Genomic DNA, 17,480 nt, shown 5'->3' with positions numbered 1-17,480 from the left:
CCTAAAACCCTAGATCCCTCAGCTATATAAGGAGCCTCCTGGCTCACATTTTGGGCACTCCTTCTTTTGAAGAATCCCTAGGCCGAGAATTGCATATTCCCTCCCTCTCTCTCCTTCTAGTTTCCTTCTTGCTAGTTTTTGGGTGTGATTCCATTAGAGGCATTACATTTGTGGTGCTAAGCTTCCAAGAAGATCAAGATCAATTTCAAGAGGATTATCAATTGTTTGCTATAACAATTGAAAGGTATGTAATTCCTAAACCCTAGTTTGTTAATTTCGAAATTAGCCTCTCTCCTCTAGGGTTCTTGTTTGCAATTCAAAGTTATATGTTCAATAGTTAAAACATAGATCCAAATAAGGTTGCATGTGAACTTAGGAATTGTTTTTTTAATTTATTTGTTTTACCTAAAACCCATCAATTACACCGAGAGATTAAGGAGATATAAATCACTAGTGATAATGAATGTAAGTTCTGTTTATACTTATGTTTCTGTATTGACGATGACATCCCAAATATTTTGAAATGAATAAAAATACTTTTCTTCGGAAGTGCTATGATAACGTATTTATCGGTCTTTTCTGGCTGTAAAAATGGGGATGTCACACAAACCAACCTCCAAACTCTCTCTATATATAATTCAATACCCTCTTTATGGCAAGAAACTTTGGTTGCAACGGTTCGGGAGCTTCTCGATAAGCTATTATAGTGAGTTCATGACCCTTATTTTACTGTTTTAAAATGCTTTCAGGGGGCAATACATGCTTAACAAATGATTTTAGAAAAATATTTATTTTTTATAAATATTAAGTCATTTTATAATAAGCTAGATGCCTTAGGATGGTAGAACTATACATAATATGCCTAGATTTAAGTTATGATATCTGTCTAAAGGATATGATGTCCGACAATCTAGGAGTAGTTATTACCTAGATGTTATAATGGTGAAATCTCTAAAAAACCTTAAGTACCTAGGAGTTATGCTAGATAAGATTTATGATATGCACTGTATTTTGTTGTTACGCTGCCCAAATATCCCGTTAAAATAACCATAATTAGGATATATATATATATATATATATATATATATATATATCTAAGCCTATATATATATATATATATATATATATATATATATATAGACTTAGGTTATTTTGTTTCTACTAACTATTGTGTGCCAGAATGCACAGATGTGGACCACCGGATGGAACAGAATCAAAGGTCATGATCTGAGAGTCTATAATATTACAATAGGGTAACATGCACCATATAATCACACAATTTTCAACATAAGGGTATTTTGGTCAATTTACCTATATTAAAAAAGGAAAAGGAAATTTCCATAATTTAAGGGATAATTAATTCCTTTATTTTTAAGAATCTGAATATTTTAAATTAATTCAAATTTAAAAATCCGATGTTATTCTGTCAGAATGACAAAATATCAACCATAAACTAGTAAATATATTTTCGGTTTTATTCTTGTAGAATACATTTCCAATGCAGTTATATTTGGTAATTGACCTGATTTAAGAATAAGATATTATTCATATACATTCAACTTGGGTCTATGATTTTATTCTTAATATACATCCGAAATTATACATATTCTAACAGAATATTATCAAAAATGAATAAAATTCTTAAAAAAATAGCATTCTTGAATATACAATTATTGAACAAATACATTTGATCCTCTTCAATGGTCCATATAATCAACTTGATCTTCACATATATACTTGTTGTTGAACTCGATTCCAAATATTTCTCTTGTATGATCAATATTGAATTCCTTCTCCATGCAATTCTGAAAGAATAAGATACATTACTCGTTAGTATTACTAGTTAAACAAATATACTTGTTGTTAACAAACATTCTCAAAGAGATTATAACAGAATGCATTTATATAAATAAATTCTAACATAATACATTACAGAATGCACTTAAATCATAGTCTTTTGTTCTATATGCATAAACATTCTAAAGCATGTATAAATGTATTCTGTCATAATTACTAGCAACACTTATTTTATGTAATATTTATATTCTCATAGAATGAACATGTGTTTGCATTCTGATATGAAAAAAAAATAAAGAATAAAATTCGAGGTCATTCTTAGAGAACAATCATTGTAAAAGAATAAAATTAAAGCTTCCCTTCCTTTTTTGGTTGTCTAGGTCTGATCAATTTGCAGAATTAGATGTGTAGAATATTTCCCTTCTTCATTCTGAAAGAATAGTAGCCTTCTTCAAACTAAATCCCTCTTTATTCTAAAAGAATATTGCCCTCATTTTGATAGAATTTACAGGTTAACATTCATTTGGTAAAGCAAACAAGTTATATTACTGTAGGTGAAAATCAAAAATTATAAAGTTTGAAACCATTTAAAGCTAAAGTTTGCAAACCTTTAAGTATTACTCAATTAACTAAAATATTAAAAAGAAGAAGAAGAAGAAGAAGAAGAAGAGAGCATGAAAGGGATTTGCTGCCATAGCAGCCAAGCTGATGATGATATTCACATGCAAACAAACAATAAATCATCACAAATCAAGGAATGTGAATGGAATGGAGTTAGTCATTTCCTTGAAGGTGCAGTAACATAATAAGCAAGACCACCAACTGGAACGGATTGACCAGAGTATTCAGACTCCTTCCGTTTTCCCAACATATTAACCAAGAAATTCCCACTGTACTTTCTGTGCAACAACTGAAAAGGAACAAAAACAACAATATAAGTAACTATTCAATTCAACAAGTAAAGAAATAAAGAGTTGATAAAAGTTTAATACCTGAGAGATGAAATAAAGGTTGGAAACAAGTGCAGACTCGAGAATAATAGGCATGTTGGAAGTGTAAAACAACTTAATGGGGTAAGACCCTTGTTGCCCACGAGCATTTTAAGATCTCACAGGCAAAACAACACGGAACCCTTGAAAGTATATAACAATCAAGAAAATCAACACAGTAGCAAGCAAATTAGTCACATTAGGCAGATTTTGCCTATAAAAAGCTTCACCTAATGCTCGAACTTTATCAGATCTAGTGATTAGAAGATGAAACAATGCAATCACTGCTCCTTCAAATTCAGCACCATGTGCACTGTTAATTGTTGTAGGGCTGAATGCTTTCCAGATAATGCTTTCACAGATATTGGTAGCTATGAACAATGAAATCCCAGACCCTAGACCGTATCCCTTTTGAAGAAGTTCATCCAAACAGATCACAATAATCCCAGCAAAACATAACTGAACGATTATAAGAATAGATTTTCCAACACCAAGTTGACCAACACTTCTATACATTCCTGATAGAACACAGGAATCGAAACATACATATTGCTTAAGCAACGATCTACACGAAGTAAGCATAAAGATACCTTATAAAGAGGTGATCTAGAAGAAGAATGAAAGATATGTTGTTGGCAGCCACGACGGGAACTGATTCGTATAGAGGGAGGACCCAGGGAGAATGCATCGATACCGGTTTATGAAGCCCAGATTCAAAACACGAATCTTGATTCTTTGTTGGTGGTTGGTATGACTACTAATCTTGTTGTTATTGTTGTTTTTGAAGATTGAACAGATAAAAATCATTGAGACCACACACGTAGAAGAAGAAGCAGAAGCGGAACCCTAGATTGCAGGGGGGAGATTCGATCTGGAAGAGACAATTATGGAGGAGAGAAGAAGAAAAAAATGGTATTACCGTCCTTTGAAGGTGTCCTCTTCGATGTTGTTTTTAATCGATATACAGGGCTGATGGGAAGCGGTGAAATCGATTTAGGGCTAATATTTATCTTTGCTTCTTGTGTGATATAAGGAATTGTTGTTGATCTACCTTAATTAACTATGCAAAGATTACTATAATACCCTTAAATGATTTATTTAATGATTTATTTTTTCCTAATTTCCTATTGGTGCATTCATGCACACAATAGTTGCTAGAAACATTTGAACCTACCTCTCTCTCTCTCTCTCTCTCTCTCTCTCTCTCTATATATATATATATATATATATATATATATATATATATGACGATTTATATATATCAGATAATTATGAGGTCGCATATAAAATTATCAAATATATATATATATATATATATATATATATATATATATATATATATATATGTGTGTGTGTGTGTGTATGTTAGTGTGTGTGTGTGTGTGTGTCCATTATGATAAAAATAAAATATTAAAAGATAAAAGCCTAGAGTTAGTGCGTTAGTGAGTTTGTTATTCATCCAAAAGACTTGATTAAATTCAACATATCCCCAATACCTATAATTTTTAATCTTACGAGAGCTAGGAGGTTAATTATAGATCTATACGGGGCCATGACAACCCCACCTGCGATTGCTACCTATAATCCCGGAAGGATACCTTCCATATAAGTTACTATTTGACGTCCGATGAAGTGTCATGATTAGGGGTATATTTACGGTCGTAGCGTTGATTATAGGGGATCACATTAATACATTAAAAAAATGCCTTAGAGCTTAGATTACCATAATGACGCCTACTATGGTAATTAAAATAAGTTAGGATCATTAGATATCCTGAAAAGATAGTAATTTATGGTTTATAAAAGATACCCTAAAAATGTAGAATGTTAGGTAAATAAATAAGAAAGGTTTACACACACAAAAAAAAAATCTTAAAAGAAATTCAAAATAAAAATTTGTGCATTCACCAACATTATGTTGACTTTCAAAATGTATGTATTCTCAGGTTAATAGGATTGACGTTCTTTATACCGTCATACTACTCGGTGTTTCCGTCAAAGGTCGGGTAGGGTGTGATAGAGATGGTATCACACTGCTCGGTATCTTAACAGGGAGTTTGTTGAATATGTTCCAAACCCTTTATTAATTGTCTTATACTATATACAGGACTTATTATTAGATTATAACACCTCATATTCATTTAGAAATGTTTCCTATTTAGATGGGAGAGTTTGTTTATGACTTTTTATAAGACTATTATATAAAGTCTTCTAGATGTCTGACTTATTTATTCGAATATTTTCTTTCTTTCGTTTATTCCTTGGAGATTTATCAGCAATGTGATCTCTTAATAAGAGTGTCGTTTTCATAGTGATTTTTACTAATTCAGGTCTTCCATTTTATATCGTGGTGTTCGCATGGTTGTTCTTTTATGTTTTTCCGCATTAACAGTCTGTTTATATTATAACAAAACATTTTTACTTTTATATTTGTTGGTTTTAAAATATGGATTTCATGTATTTATATAAATTCTTTTTATAATACAAAAATCTGTTGGTAATCCATCAGATGAAATTTGCCGGTAATCAGTTAGTGAGTATTTTGATATACCACCGGTAATCCGTTAATGAGTTATTTCGTCGGTAATATGTTGCAAACACATTACTTCAGTAATCCGTTGCAGAAATATTTTCGTCAATGGTCGGTTACTATTTATTGACGGAAAAATTTGTCGCTAAATTTTCGTAGTTGTCAGAAATCCATTACAAACAATTACTGAGAAGAATATATCGACACATTTGGGTCTGTTGCAATTCCATCAGTAAAACCTATTAGCGACGGATTACCGACAGTTTTGACCGTCGATAATGCCCTTTTTTTAGTAGTGAGTTCTTTTTTGAGAATTAACTATTTATCTATTGTTTGTTTTTATATATCTTCGTATTTATATAAAACAATAAGATATATAATTTATTAATTTTGTCTCTTAATCATCGGCCATTTTTCGAAGCCGTATAGTAGAGGTGAATAAGCATTCCCTATCCAACAAAACTAAACGTCTTAGAAGGAGGTTGGGTACCCCAAAACATATTCTAGGCTTAAGAACAATGGCGTATTGATGTAAACTATCCAACAAAACTAAACGTCTTAGAAGGAGGTTGGGTACCCCAAAACATATTCTAGGCTTAAGAACAATGGCGTATTGATGTAAATTGGTCCGAACTTGATTGGAACCAAGATAATCGAAAACCAATAAAGGATTGAACGGGGAACTGATAATCGGACATAATATTACTAATTAGTTCTAGTGTTATTGTCATTTTTGCCCAACAAACTTTATTATATTGGTTTAAACGGTCCCTCGTGACAATTTTTTGCATGTGAAGGGCACAAACTTGTATTTTTAGGTTTTGAAAGGTCATTGTGGAAAATTTGAAGGGGTCACCCGGTGACACTCATCCTAATCAGTAGGTTTAAATGCCAACTCAATTGCCACGTGTAACACCGAATGTAATGCTTTCTTTAGAACCCGAATCTTATCAAATACCTTACCATCTTCCATCTTCACCTGCTCTGATGTTGTCTTCTCCGGCTCCGTCGCTGTCTTCTCCGGCTCCAACGGTGGCCCTGATGTTGGCTCCGGTAGAATCGAACACCAAGCATAGAGTCTGTTATGGTGAAGATAGATTGAAGGCTTAGTGTGCATGGGATGCATTCCTTCTTTTTCCAGGGTTAGGAAAACCCGTCATTGTTTTTTGTTCAAACAGAAACCCATATCGATCTTTTGGTTAAAAACCAAGTTCATCCCTTGTTTAATAGTTGTTAAATAGATCTAGAGAGAGAAACTAATGAAGATGAAGACCAGTGAAGATGAAACTGATGTTACCTCGATGAAATTGAACCCCAATCGATTTCGACGCTCCATTCCTTCACTAACCATCGCCATCTTCGTCTTCAAAGGTTCACAAACCATTGTGATGAGTAATTTTGTCTATTAGAACTAAACTTGTTTATAAAATTGAAATGGTTGCTTGAAATCGGTATCTAAAATTGATTTTCTAAGTCAAAATGTTTCTTGAAATTGGTTTCTGGAATCAACATGTATGTTTGAAATCGGCATATAAAATCAATTCTCTAAATCAAAATGTTTGCCTGAAATCAGTTTATGAAACCGTTTTTCTAATATGTTTGCTTGAAATCAATTTGAAAATCAAATTGTTTTCTTGAAATCGGTTTCTAAACTCCTAAAGTACTCTTTTCTTCCCGAGGAACTGGATGTCGGTGAAGGCGGCCAAGATGACCACGGTATCACCTGATTATCATCTCCAATCATCTTATCATCTAATCTGTTTCATCTTCATCTCTGTCGTAATCATCGTCAAAACCTATATCTCGTGGAGTTGAAGATGATCGGCAAGAACCCATCGATTTATGTGTACCCAAATAAGGGGTAGTGGTGCTGTGATTTTTGGAGGTTGTGAATCAATGATGGTTTTTGTTGCTATAAGATACCACACAAACACACATGGTAATCCACACAAACACACCTGGCAACGATGAGTCGACTCACCACTGAGTCATTGTTGACTCACCTGCCTAGTTGGGAGTTGACATGGCACTGTAACCTTCGAAAATGGCTAAAGGTACCAAATTAACCGGTAAAACACAAGTTAGTACCCTTTAAAGGCAAAAAATAATCACGAGGGACCATTTAAACTAATATACTAAACATTGTTGGGCTACAGTGACAATAACCCTTAGTTCTAAGGCCATATCTAATGTATTAAACCCATTGAGAGTTGTATGAAATGCCAAGTAGGAAAGAGAATGTATACATTCACTTCAGCTCTTAAAAAATTCATAAATTTTCATTACAATTTTATTAGACGTTGCATTGCCATTCAACTCCATATTCTCTCTCTTCTATATTATATTCATATTTATTCTATTAAACCCTCTTACAACTCCCATTGTAGATGGTCTAATCGTCCGATTCTAGTTTGATTTTTCGATTAGAAAACTGATCCTATAATGACGCTAGATCAACTGAAATAATTGTCTCGGTGAAATTTTCATTTTATTTTGATATTTATCTTGATCTATAATGATTAGTAGGTAGATGAATAAAAAAAATGTAAGAGAAAAGGATAGGTTGAAACTTGAAATAAGAATACTTGACTTTTTTTAATAGCTATTTATGTAGTTACAATGTTAATTTTTAGAATTTGAGATAATTTGTTCAATCATAAAAATCAACAAGCAAGAGGCAACAATAACAATATGAAGTTCCATAAGAAAAGTAACATTTACTTCAAAAAATTTTTACATTGTCGTGGTTACAAGAGCCAATTATGTTTGCAAGAACAGGACTTAACTCGCTTAGGAAATGATCCATTTTACGGCTCAATCCAAATAACAAATCCAAAAACCAGGAGTTAACTCGCATCATCGATTGCTCATCCGTCGAGAAAGCCTCCCAATCACAGTACACAAACCAATCATCAGCTTTGGCCCCAGCAGTTGAAGTACATGACTTGCCGGAGAGACTCATCAGACTGTGTTGTCTTCCAGTCTCCGACACCGACGTTTAATCGTAGAAGGCCGGAAAATGGACGGAAATCGGAGGAGAAGGCCTTCTTGCCATGTCGGAGGGAGTTGATGAGGAGGGATTTAAGTTTGTATCCTTGATCTGTATGTCCATTGGCAACAGCTACGCCGGCGGCCATCCATACACGGTTTACAGAAGTCATTTTGTGAGCGAGAAAGTATGAATTCTGGTAATTAATGAGGTGTAGATTTGTAGTGTTGCGATTTTCTGATGAAATGAAGAGAAGAGAGAGGGGATATTAACTTATTTATAGAGATGGAGTGTGGTTTGGGGGTTAAAATATGCATGGTGGTTTTGAGGGAGCAGCACATGAGTAGCATAGCTTAGATGCATTCATGTGGCCTTCTTGGAATGATGGATCTCACTCGGGGTGAGTCATGATCGATGGCAACCAATAAGCTGCCAACAGGTTTCTTCAATTTCATGTATTGGGGCACGTAGAATACGTTTGTAATTTTTTATAGGATACAGAATCACACCAATCTGCATCTGTCCCTTTCAAGACACGTGGGTCGATATCGACGCAGCTGATAACGTGGTTTTAGCCTTTTTCTTCAATGTTTATGAGTGGTGGATTTATTAGTTATTACACATCCTTCTAACTAAAATATATAATAGTCCAAATCTTCAAATCTGTTTCGAATATTTCTGTTTTTGCAATTTGTTCATGCATTATTTTTCGTGTAGGGTTCCTGTGATTACTTAATTACAGTATGGATAATTGATTGGTCTTGCTGATGAAGGTTTGCTTCTTTCATATGCGTATTGACTATTGAGTATGTACCCATATCATATCATATATATATTATAAATATGAAACAATATATTGGGTATATGATAACTCATAAACTAGTAGTGTATTTGTACTTGTGGAAAAGAGGGTAAGTGTTTACATCAAAAGCATCTCTCAACAATATATTCCTATCCGCCTTTCTATAGAGTTTCGATGTTAACAAATACAAACTCGAACTCATCAAACAAATGGCGATGTGGACTCAAATTTATCGCAAGTTTGTACGTCGATCTCATGGTGTTGGGTGCTGCAATTCCACCGACTAAACCCTTCATCTACTGGTTTGTTTGAAATATCTCCAGACACTTCGAATCTAGATCCAGAATCTCGATGTATAACCTTTCACGCATTCATAGATTAATTTGGACCCCAACAGCTCAAGTACATTACTTTTCTCAATGATTCTTCTGATTGTTTCGCCTTCTCTTCCACGTCTCTGCTAGAAGCCATAGCCGCCGGCGAAGTCAAGATTTTGGCCTGGGCGATTGATCGGAGATTGGACTTGGCGTGGTGGTGGATGGTCCTGATGGTGGTGTTCCATCGTGCAAAGCCTTGATCTTTGAGGGCTTCAACCACTCCGACAGCTCCGGCCACCATCCATGCTCTGCTTCTGAAACTCATAATTAAATGATCTTGTAGATATTTAATACTTAGATGAAGTAGGTGTTTTGTTTGAATGGAAAGTATGTTTGTTGCACAAGTGGTTGATGAAAAATGGAAATACAAGAAGCAGGATATAAATAGAGATGACAAGCACACAGACAATAGAGAGAGCGAAACAGCTTCTCAGCCTCCCAGGTTTCATGGGGTGATTAAAAAGAGGAGGCAAAAGCCAATGGTTTCAAAGCTTTCACTTCCATATCTGTTACTTTATTACTTTATATTTTTATATTTAAATATAGATATAATTATTTTCGTTGCTTTTAAAATAAAAAAACGTGCGCCAAGTTGTGGATATATATGGCCTAACAAGCTGTTAGTTTGCCTCTTAATTAGACAATTAAGAGGTAATCTCTTAATTTTTCAGATTTAGTGTGTTTGGTAGCATCTGAATAATACCCTCTTAATTTATCAAAAACCTCTTAATTTTTCAGATGTGAAACCATGTCTGAATTAAAAAAAAATGAGACGCGTATTCCTTTTTGCCCCTTATAACATTTCAGGAACATCTGCTTCATTTCCTTCTACTTCATCAACGCCACAACCCCCTTCTCCCAGCGACGCCGACGTTGACGTCGACAACCCCGAGAACGACTCTGATACCATCGCCCCTTCTCCCTCCCAGCGGTTCTAGATAAGGTTTTTCTTTCTTGCCCTAAAATTCGATTATCTGTTCATAGATGGTTGTTATTTAGTTTTTTTTCTGAAATTAGAAGCCCTAAAACTCAATTTTTAAATCTGGAGATGTTTTTCTGGAGTTGTGCTCTTCCTTCGGATTTGTCCGGGTTTTTGGTTGATTGATCGAGTCTAGAGGGTTGTTTTTTGGGATTTTTGGTGTTTATCAAAGCATATGAGAAAACAAATTTCAGGGATTTTTGTTTCTTTTATAGAAGTGAAAAGATGTCCCGTTTTAAATGGTGATAGAATGCATTATTTTGTGCATAGGTTTTGAATGTCGGTGTTTCGTTTATGTACTTAAATTGTCAAGATGTTAGTGTCACTTTTGGAATGTGAATTAACTGGACTTGTACAAATTTCAGGGATATTTTTTCTAATCCTTTTCATTTTTTCTAATCCATTAATGATTGTATATATTTCCATTGAGCTTATTTGTTTTGTTGTTGAATTATCAATTGCAGGTTGAAATGTTGGAAAGAAAAATTGAGATGCTATTAAAGGGCATGTTTCATGTAATGATGGAGAAGAAGTATGGATGTATTTGTTTAGCTTGAACATTTGTTGTTGTTTTTCCTGATCACTTTTTTTTCTAATAGATTTGTTGATCACACCAAGATATTTGTATGTTTTCATGGATTTGAAAGAATTTATGTTGTATTTTGGATTTGTGTTTAATTTGGACTTTGTATGGTGTTAAATATAAGAAATAGCAATGTATTTTTATTGATTTATCTATTATAGCATCATTACTTTCACCTTTTCCTATTAGAGAATTGTATTTTGTAAACATAAACATTGAATTCAACAAAAAATAATACAAAGGGTAAAATGGTCATTTTTGTAATTCAGCATAGCAATTCAAAGGTTCCAACCAAACAGTATATTAAAATTTCAGATCTTAAAAATTCAGACCCTCTTAGAAATTCAGACTTCTTAAAAATTCAGAGCTTAAAAGTTCAGATTCTGCCAAACAGCCCCTAAGTAGACTAGTATACAGAATACCTATAATTAGCTTTTTAACTATTTTATATGTAAAATGTTTCAGAGAGAGTACGGTGTTTTGGATTCTTTATTTGAATGGATTATTGAGTTATTTAGCTTTAACAAAACTGTAATAATGAGTATTAAGACAAAATTACATAAATGGTCTTTGTGATTGACACAGTTGATCAACTTTGGTATTTATGACAAATTTTGAGTGTAGATGGTCTCTGCGGTTTCAAAATCTTATAAAGACAGTCCTTTTGACTAACGGTATTAACTTTTTCAGTTAAGTCCCTTTTGAAATAACCCATTTGCCCTTCATGCCATAAGGACCATTTATGTAATTTGCTCCAGCCACTGGAACCATTTATGTAACTTTGTCTACTATTTATTATCTATTATTTAATTTATTTATATTTCTATGATTTAGATTTTTTTTTGACGTTTTGTTGGAATAAACTCTTGATTTTTTTTTAACTTTTTCGCTTGTATTTTTTGTTATTTTGTTCGTATTTTTTTTTATTTTTTTTACGTTTTATTCGAATACATTTATTAATATTTTTTTTTACTTTTTCCTTTAAAAATTTCTTCTATTTTTTTGACGTTTTGTTCGAATATACTTTTAATGATATTTTTACATTTTGTTTGTTTTTATTTGTTAAAGATTCCATGGTCACTATAGTCATAATTCGTATCTTAATTCACTTACACATATAAGGTTGTATAATTATTATTTTTGTAAATCTTTTTATAAACATTTTTTTTTAAATATATAAAAAACTTTGTTAAATGTGAATATGATTAATATAGATAGGCTAATCGGAACATATAGGCTAATCGAAAAAAATGTCTAAAAGAATTAAATAACTCGAACATACTAAAGTTAATTCCAATGTGAAATGACATAAGCGTTCTCGCCAAGACTACGAGACAGTTTTAGGTTAGCCTATGTGTACCTAATTTATATTAATCATATTCACGTTTAACAAAAAATTTTACATTTTTTTATTAAAAATATTTATAAAAAGCTTTACAAAAATAATAATTATACAAACTTATATATGTTGTATAGTTATAAAATAATACTTATAAAACCTTATATTTGAATTATAAAATAATACTTACGTTATATATTTGAATTATAAAATAATACTTATAAAACTTTATCTATTAAAAGAACAAAAAAATATATGATTGTTAGTGAATTAAGTTAGGAATTATGATTATAGTGACTATGAAATCTTTAGTAAATACAAACAAACAAATTGTAGAAAAAAAACATTAAAAAAATATTCAAACAAAAAGTAAAAAAAATATATATATTCAAACAAAAAGTCAAAAGAAATATTAATTAATAAATGTATTCGAAAAAAATATTAAGAAATTATATGAACAAAATATCAAAAAATGTAACTGAAAAAAATATAAAAATATATATTAAACACTATATTCGAACATCACGTAAAAAAAATCTAAATCATAGTAATATAAGTAAATTAAATATAAATAATAATAAATAATAGATGACGTTACATAAATGGTCCATGTCGCTCGAACAAAATACATAAATGGTCTCTATAGGAGGAAGGGCAAATGTGTCATTTCACAAGTAACTTAACTGAAAAAGTTAACACCGTTAGCCAAAAGAACTGTCTTTGCAAAATTTTGAAACCACATGGACCATCTATGCACAAAATTTGTCATAAGGACCAGAGTTGGTTAACTGTGTCAACCACAAGGACTAGTTATGTAATTTTGTCGAGTATTAATTGTTTGAATGGAAAGATTTTATAAATAATAATTGATTTTATAAAAGATTTTGAGAAGATTTTTTTTTATATATATAGTGACTTATATAACGTGTTTTCTTTAAGTTATTTTATCATTATACATATAAACATCATTACCCAACATTAAAAAGATAAATTATCTACTTTGATATCGATTAAGTTAAAGCAAGTATTTGTTTTTTTTAACTTGGTTTTTACATCATATAAACTCATTTAGTGAGTTGTGAAAGCACCTACCTTATGTTTAGATGTAATGGTTTCAGTGAAAAGTCAAACAAAGAGTTGTGTGTGTGTCTGCTTTAGTAAGAGTAAGGAAAAAGCTTGAAAATCGTACTCACTTTAACAACAGAAATAGGTTCCTTCAAGCGGTTCAGCTTTAGGTCTCGATTCAGGTGCTTTTCATGATTATGGTGCTTGATTAGGCACAAGCATTCCTGTCCTTACTTAGAGGTCAAGTTGTCACATGTCTTTCTAAAGGGGATTTCTCGGCCGTTATATGTTATCGAAAGAAGGAAGAAGAATCTAATGATTTCCCTAACTCTATGAAAAAGAAAAACCAGTTTGTTGGAGAGCTAGGGTAGAGAAGCAAAGAACAAAATGGTTCCCTGTTGTTCACATGTTTACACAAATAGTCCTTAAGGTTTTTAGGTAATCTGCGTGGTTGATTCTTAATTTTATTTTTTTAACTTGGACTATCCATATAATTTGCTTTGGTTTTGTACTTAGTCCCTAATAGTAATAGACCTAAAATGACATTTATACCATATTATTATTATTTTTATTATGATTATTTGATTAAAATAAAAAAAAATTAAATAGAAAATACATGTGGGTCCCCATCTTTTATCGGCTACATTGTCCCACTTCTTTAAACTCAAAAACCCAAATGGACCAACAAACCCATCACTGCCGGAAACCACTTCCAAGCTACCACCACTGTCCAGAAACCTCTCCAAAGCCACTGACCATGCCTCACCACCTTTATACTTTGTCTAAGCCTCTCTAAGGCCACCATCGAGCGTTCACATTGTGTCGATATGCATTCTAGAGACATCGTCGACTGACAACATCCTCCACCACCTCTCTACTTCTTCGGAAACCACTCTAAAGCCACCATCAATCCCAATCTGCACTTCAAAGCCACGATATTTCTCTGAAACGACTATGATTTTGTTTAAGAAAACAAAACGCATATTGGAAACAACCACCATCTCTTTCTCTCATTCTCTCTCTCTCTCTCTCTCTCTCTCTCTCTCTCTTGTGTGTGTCTCCCTCTCTCATAGGCTTTTTGAAATCTTCGCTCATTGCTATTGCTATTGGGAACATTCAATGAAAGGGTTGATGGAGAACCAATGACCTGAGAGCACCATGACGGGCTTCAAACGTGATCTGCTTCATTAATCATTTCAGACGGTGTTTCAGCATGAAAGTGTTGGGGTTTCAAACATTTTGATTTTGATTTTGAATTCTGATTTATAGGTTTCATCTTATTTCGATTTCTGATTTCTAGTTCAGAATTAATGTCTTTGTTGCTTACTTATGCTCAGATTTAAAAAAATAATGAAAATATGTATCAAATCACTGTAGATCTATGGTTTTTTGCTTTGTAATTTGTTCATCAGATCTATGGTTTTTGTTATGTGTCTAGTTTGGATCTATGGTTTTTGTTTTGTTTTTAGGGTTCTAATATGTAACGGTGGTAATGACCGGAGGTTATTGGTGGTGGTGGCCAGAAGTAGTTTCCCTGTATAGTGACCGAAAGTTAGTGGTAGTGGTGACCATAAATGGTTTCCCTGTGATCGAACATAAAGAGAATATGAGAGGTGGAGGTAGGGAATACGGGTCACATTTTATAGTATTTTATTGTTTAAATAATAAATAAATGATAATTTAATTTAAAAAGGAAATATACATGAATATGAAGTAATCTTTTTATGTATGACATGGACTAATGACACAACAAAACATATAGAAGGGACTGTCCAAACTAAAAAAAAAGATTTTAAAGACCAAACATACAAATTACTCCCAAACCATAAGGATCATTCATGTAATTTACCCTAAATATAAGTTAGTTTCAAACAAGCAATCCCAAACTTAAACATGATAAAATTGTTGGAAGAAATTGAAAATCCATGGTATAGTATAACTACTAATGAAATAATTTAATGAAGATGTGTAAACTAAGAGTGAGCATTTGTACCGGACCGCTTTCTGAGAATATTGTTGACCGTGGACCGGACCGGATGAAACTTACCGGGTCCAAGTCCATGTTCGGGTCCAATTCCGGGTTTTTCGGTTCTTGGACCTATTTGGACCAGTACAACTTTACATACATATGATACAACTTGTTGAAACATGTTTGTGGGTTTGATACAATTTTTGTTTAAATTACATGTTGGGAAATACCGTATGTCAATCCGACTTAAAACGAATGAGATCTATTCGTTTAAAGAGTTTCACAGAACTGGTTTTTGCCCGGAACCGGCCGGACCGGAACGATTTTGATCAAATCCTAGAACCGTGAACCGGCCTAGGGGTCCAAAAAAACGGTCTGGTCCGGTCCACAGGCCTAAATACTCACCCTAATCTAAACGAAGAATATAGAAAGACAAACGTGATTTCATTTTGATTATATCATGTATATTTAAAAATCCATAAGTTAATATTTATATTTATACAGAGTAAGAGATCCCGTTTTCAGATTAGTTTTAAGTGAAGCGATATAAAAAGTTAAAATAATTTTTATTTTTCAACATTGATATAGAAAGTAAATCTAATATTTAATGTTTTGATTTTTCAGGATTATTAGTTCTTAGGCCTCAAATAAATGTTTTTTTATAACTAATAATTTATATTTCAGAAGAATTGGTTGCATTTTCATAAACTTGATGTTCTTTTAGATGCCAATCATGCCATCAGTAGCTAGGTTTATCAACGATTAGTGATGATCAAAATATACAGTATTCGATTTCTTCTACTGAAATTGCAAATCACATCATATCATAATTCATACATAAACCATCTTTGATCAGAAACAATTTTCAATATTCATTATAAACGTTGTACACAATGCATAATTACATGTACATTTCATCTGGTGTCTAAAACGCTAAAATCAATAACAGTTGCAAGGGGTTTGATCAATTGGGACCCCAACAGCTCAAATACATGACTTTTCTCAACGATTCCTCTGATTGCTTCGCCCTCTCTTCTACGCCGCCGCCTGAAGCCATGACCGCCGGCGAAGACAACTTCTTGGTCTGAGAAATTGATCGGAGATTGGACTTGGCGTGGTGGTGGATGGTCCTGATGGTGGTGTTCCATCGTGCAAAGCCTTGATCTTTGAGGGCTTCCACAACTCCGACAGTTCCGGCCAGCATCCATGCTCTGCTTCTGAAACTCATAATTAAATGATCTTGTAGATGTTTAATAATTAGATGAAGTAAGTAGGTGTTTTGTTTGAATGAAAAGTATGTTTGTGGAACAAGTGATTGATGAAGAATGGAAGAAAGTAGAGGTATAAATATATAGAGATGCGAAGCATGTAGACAGTAGAGTGAATGAGTGAAACAGCCTCCCAAGTAATATGGGTTGATTAAAAACAGGATGCAAGAGCCAATGGTTTCAAAGCTTTCAGCCTTCACCTCCATATAATATTATTATTTTCGTCCGTTTTAAAATAAAAAGTAAAAACGCGTGCGGCAAGTTGTCGAGATATAATACTTGCACTCTATTTATCATTTAGAGATTAGAGATACCCATACCCATAAGGCCATAATTACCTTCTTAACTATTCTATATGGAAAATGTTTTCTTCGATTTTGGCATTGAATTTTAGATAGCTTTTATTTTTTACGAGAAAATTAAGAAAAAAAAAACTTTATTTAGTAGAATGAGTTTTTGACTTTTTATTTAAACAAAAGCTTTGATAACATGAACTTTTTATAAGTTGTAACATATTTAAATATTTAAAAACTAAGAGTTGCTTTTATTAAACACTTCGTATAAAAGTTTCAGTTAACAGCAACCGGTTAGTTTGCCAAATACATTGTAACGTGTTTGTGATTGGTTATTTGAATTATTACGATTGGGCATATGTACAAATCAATTTTAAAAGTTTAGATATGAAAATTTAATAAACATTTATTAACCTAACTAAAAGATTTAGATAAATTATTTTTTATTTATATTGAGTTATTAAATGAGTTTTTGATAAGTTATTTTATCATTACATAAA

The 17,480-nt window shown here is 32.6% G+C and overlaps 3 protein-coding genes and 1 long non-coding RNA gene across 4 annotated transcripts; 1 reads left to right on the top strand and 3 right to left on the bottom strand.

Annotated features, from left to right (window-relative positions):
- Window positions 1–2,575: 2,575 nt before the first annotated feature.
- On the bottom strand, window positions 2,576–3,302 carry LOC122197104 (uncharacterized). The gene is made up of 2 exons (XM_042900574.1): window positions 2,910–3,302; window positions 2,576–2,707 (listed from the first exon to the last, which is right to left on the bottom strand). The coding sequence occupies exons 1-2, from the start codon at window positions 3,300–3,302 to the stop codon at window positions 2,576–2,578; spliced, it is 525 nt and encodes a 174-aa protein (XP_042756508.1).
- A 4,714-nt stretch (window positions 3,303–8,016) lies between these two features.
- Window positions 8,017–11,197, top strand: LOC111914486 (uncharacterized). The gene is made up of 3 exons (XR_002857815.3): window positions 8,017–9,078; window positions 10,292–10,427; window positions 10,928–11,197. It is a non-coding gene; the product is annotated as an uncharacterized LOC111914486 (long non-coding RNA).
- Window positions 9,167–9,936, bottom strand: LOC111914485 (uncharacterized). Its single transcript, XM_023910224.3, has one exon. It carries the CDS (start codon window positions 9,747–9,749, stop codon window positions 9,486–9,488), a length of 264 nt encoding a protein of 87 aa, XP_023765992.1. The 5' UTR covers window positions 9,750–9,936; the 3' UTR covers window positions 9,167–9,485.
- Window positions 11,198–16,266: 5,069 nt separating the features above from the next.
- Window positions 16,267–16,836, bottom strand: LOC111914413 (uncharacterized). Its single transcript, XM_023910158.3, has one exon. It carries the CDS (start codon window positions 16,645–16,647, stop codon window positions 16,384–16,386), a length of 264 nt encoding a protein of 87 aa, XP_023765926.1. The 5' UTR covers window positions 16,648–16,836; the 3' UTR covers window positions 16,267–16,383.
- Window positions 16,837–17,480: the final 644 nt, after the last annotated feature.

The sequence above is a fragment of the Lactuca sativa genome, chromosome 3 (genome assembly GCF_002870075.4).
Source record: "Lactuca sativa cultivar Salinas chromosome 3, Lsat_Salinas_v11, whole genome shotgun sequence".
NCBI lineage: Eukaryota > Viridiplantae > Streptophyta > Magnoliopsida > Asterales > Asteraceae > Lactuca > Lactuca sativa.
Note: the sequence above shows the minus strand (reverse complement) of the source record. Positions and strands in the feature narration are given on the sequence as shown.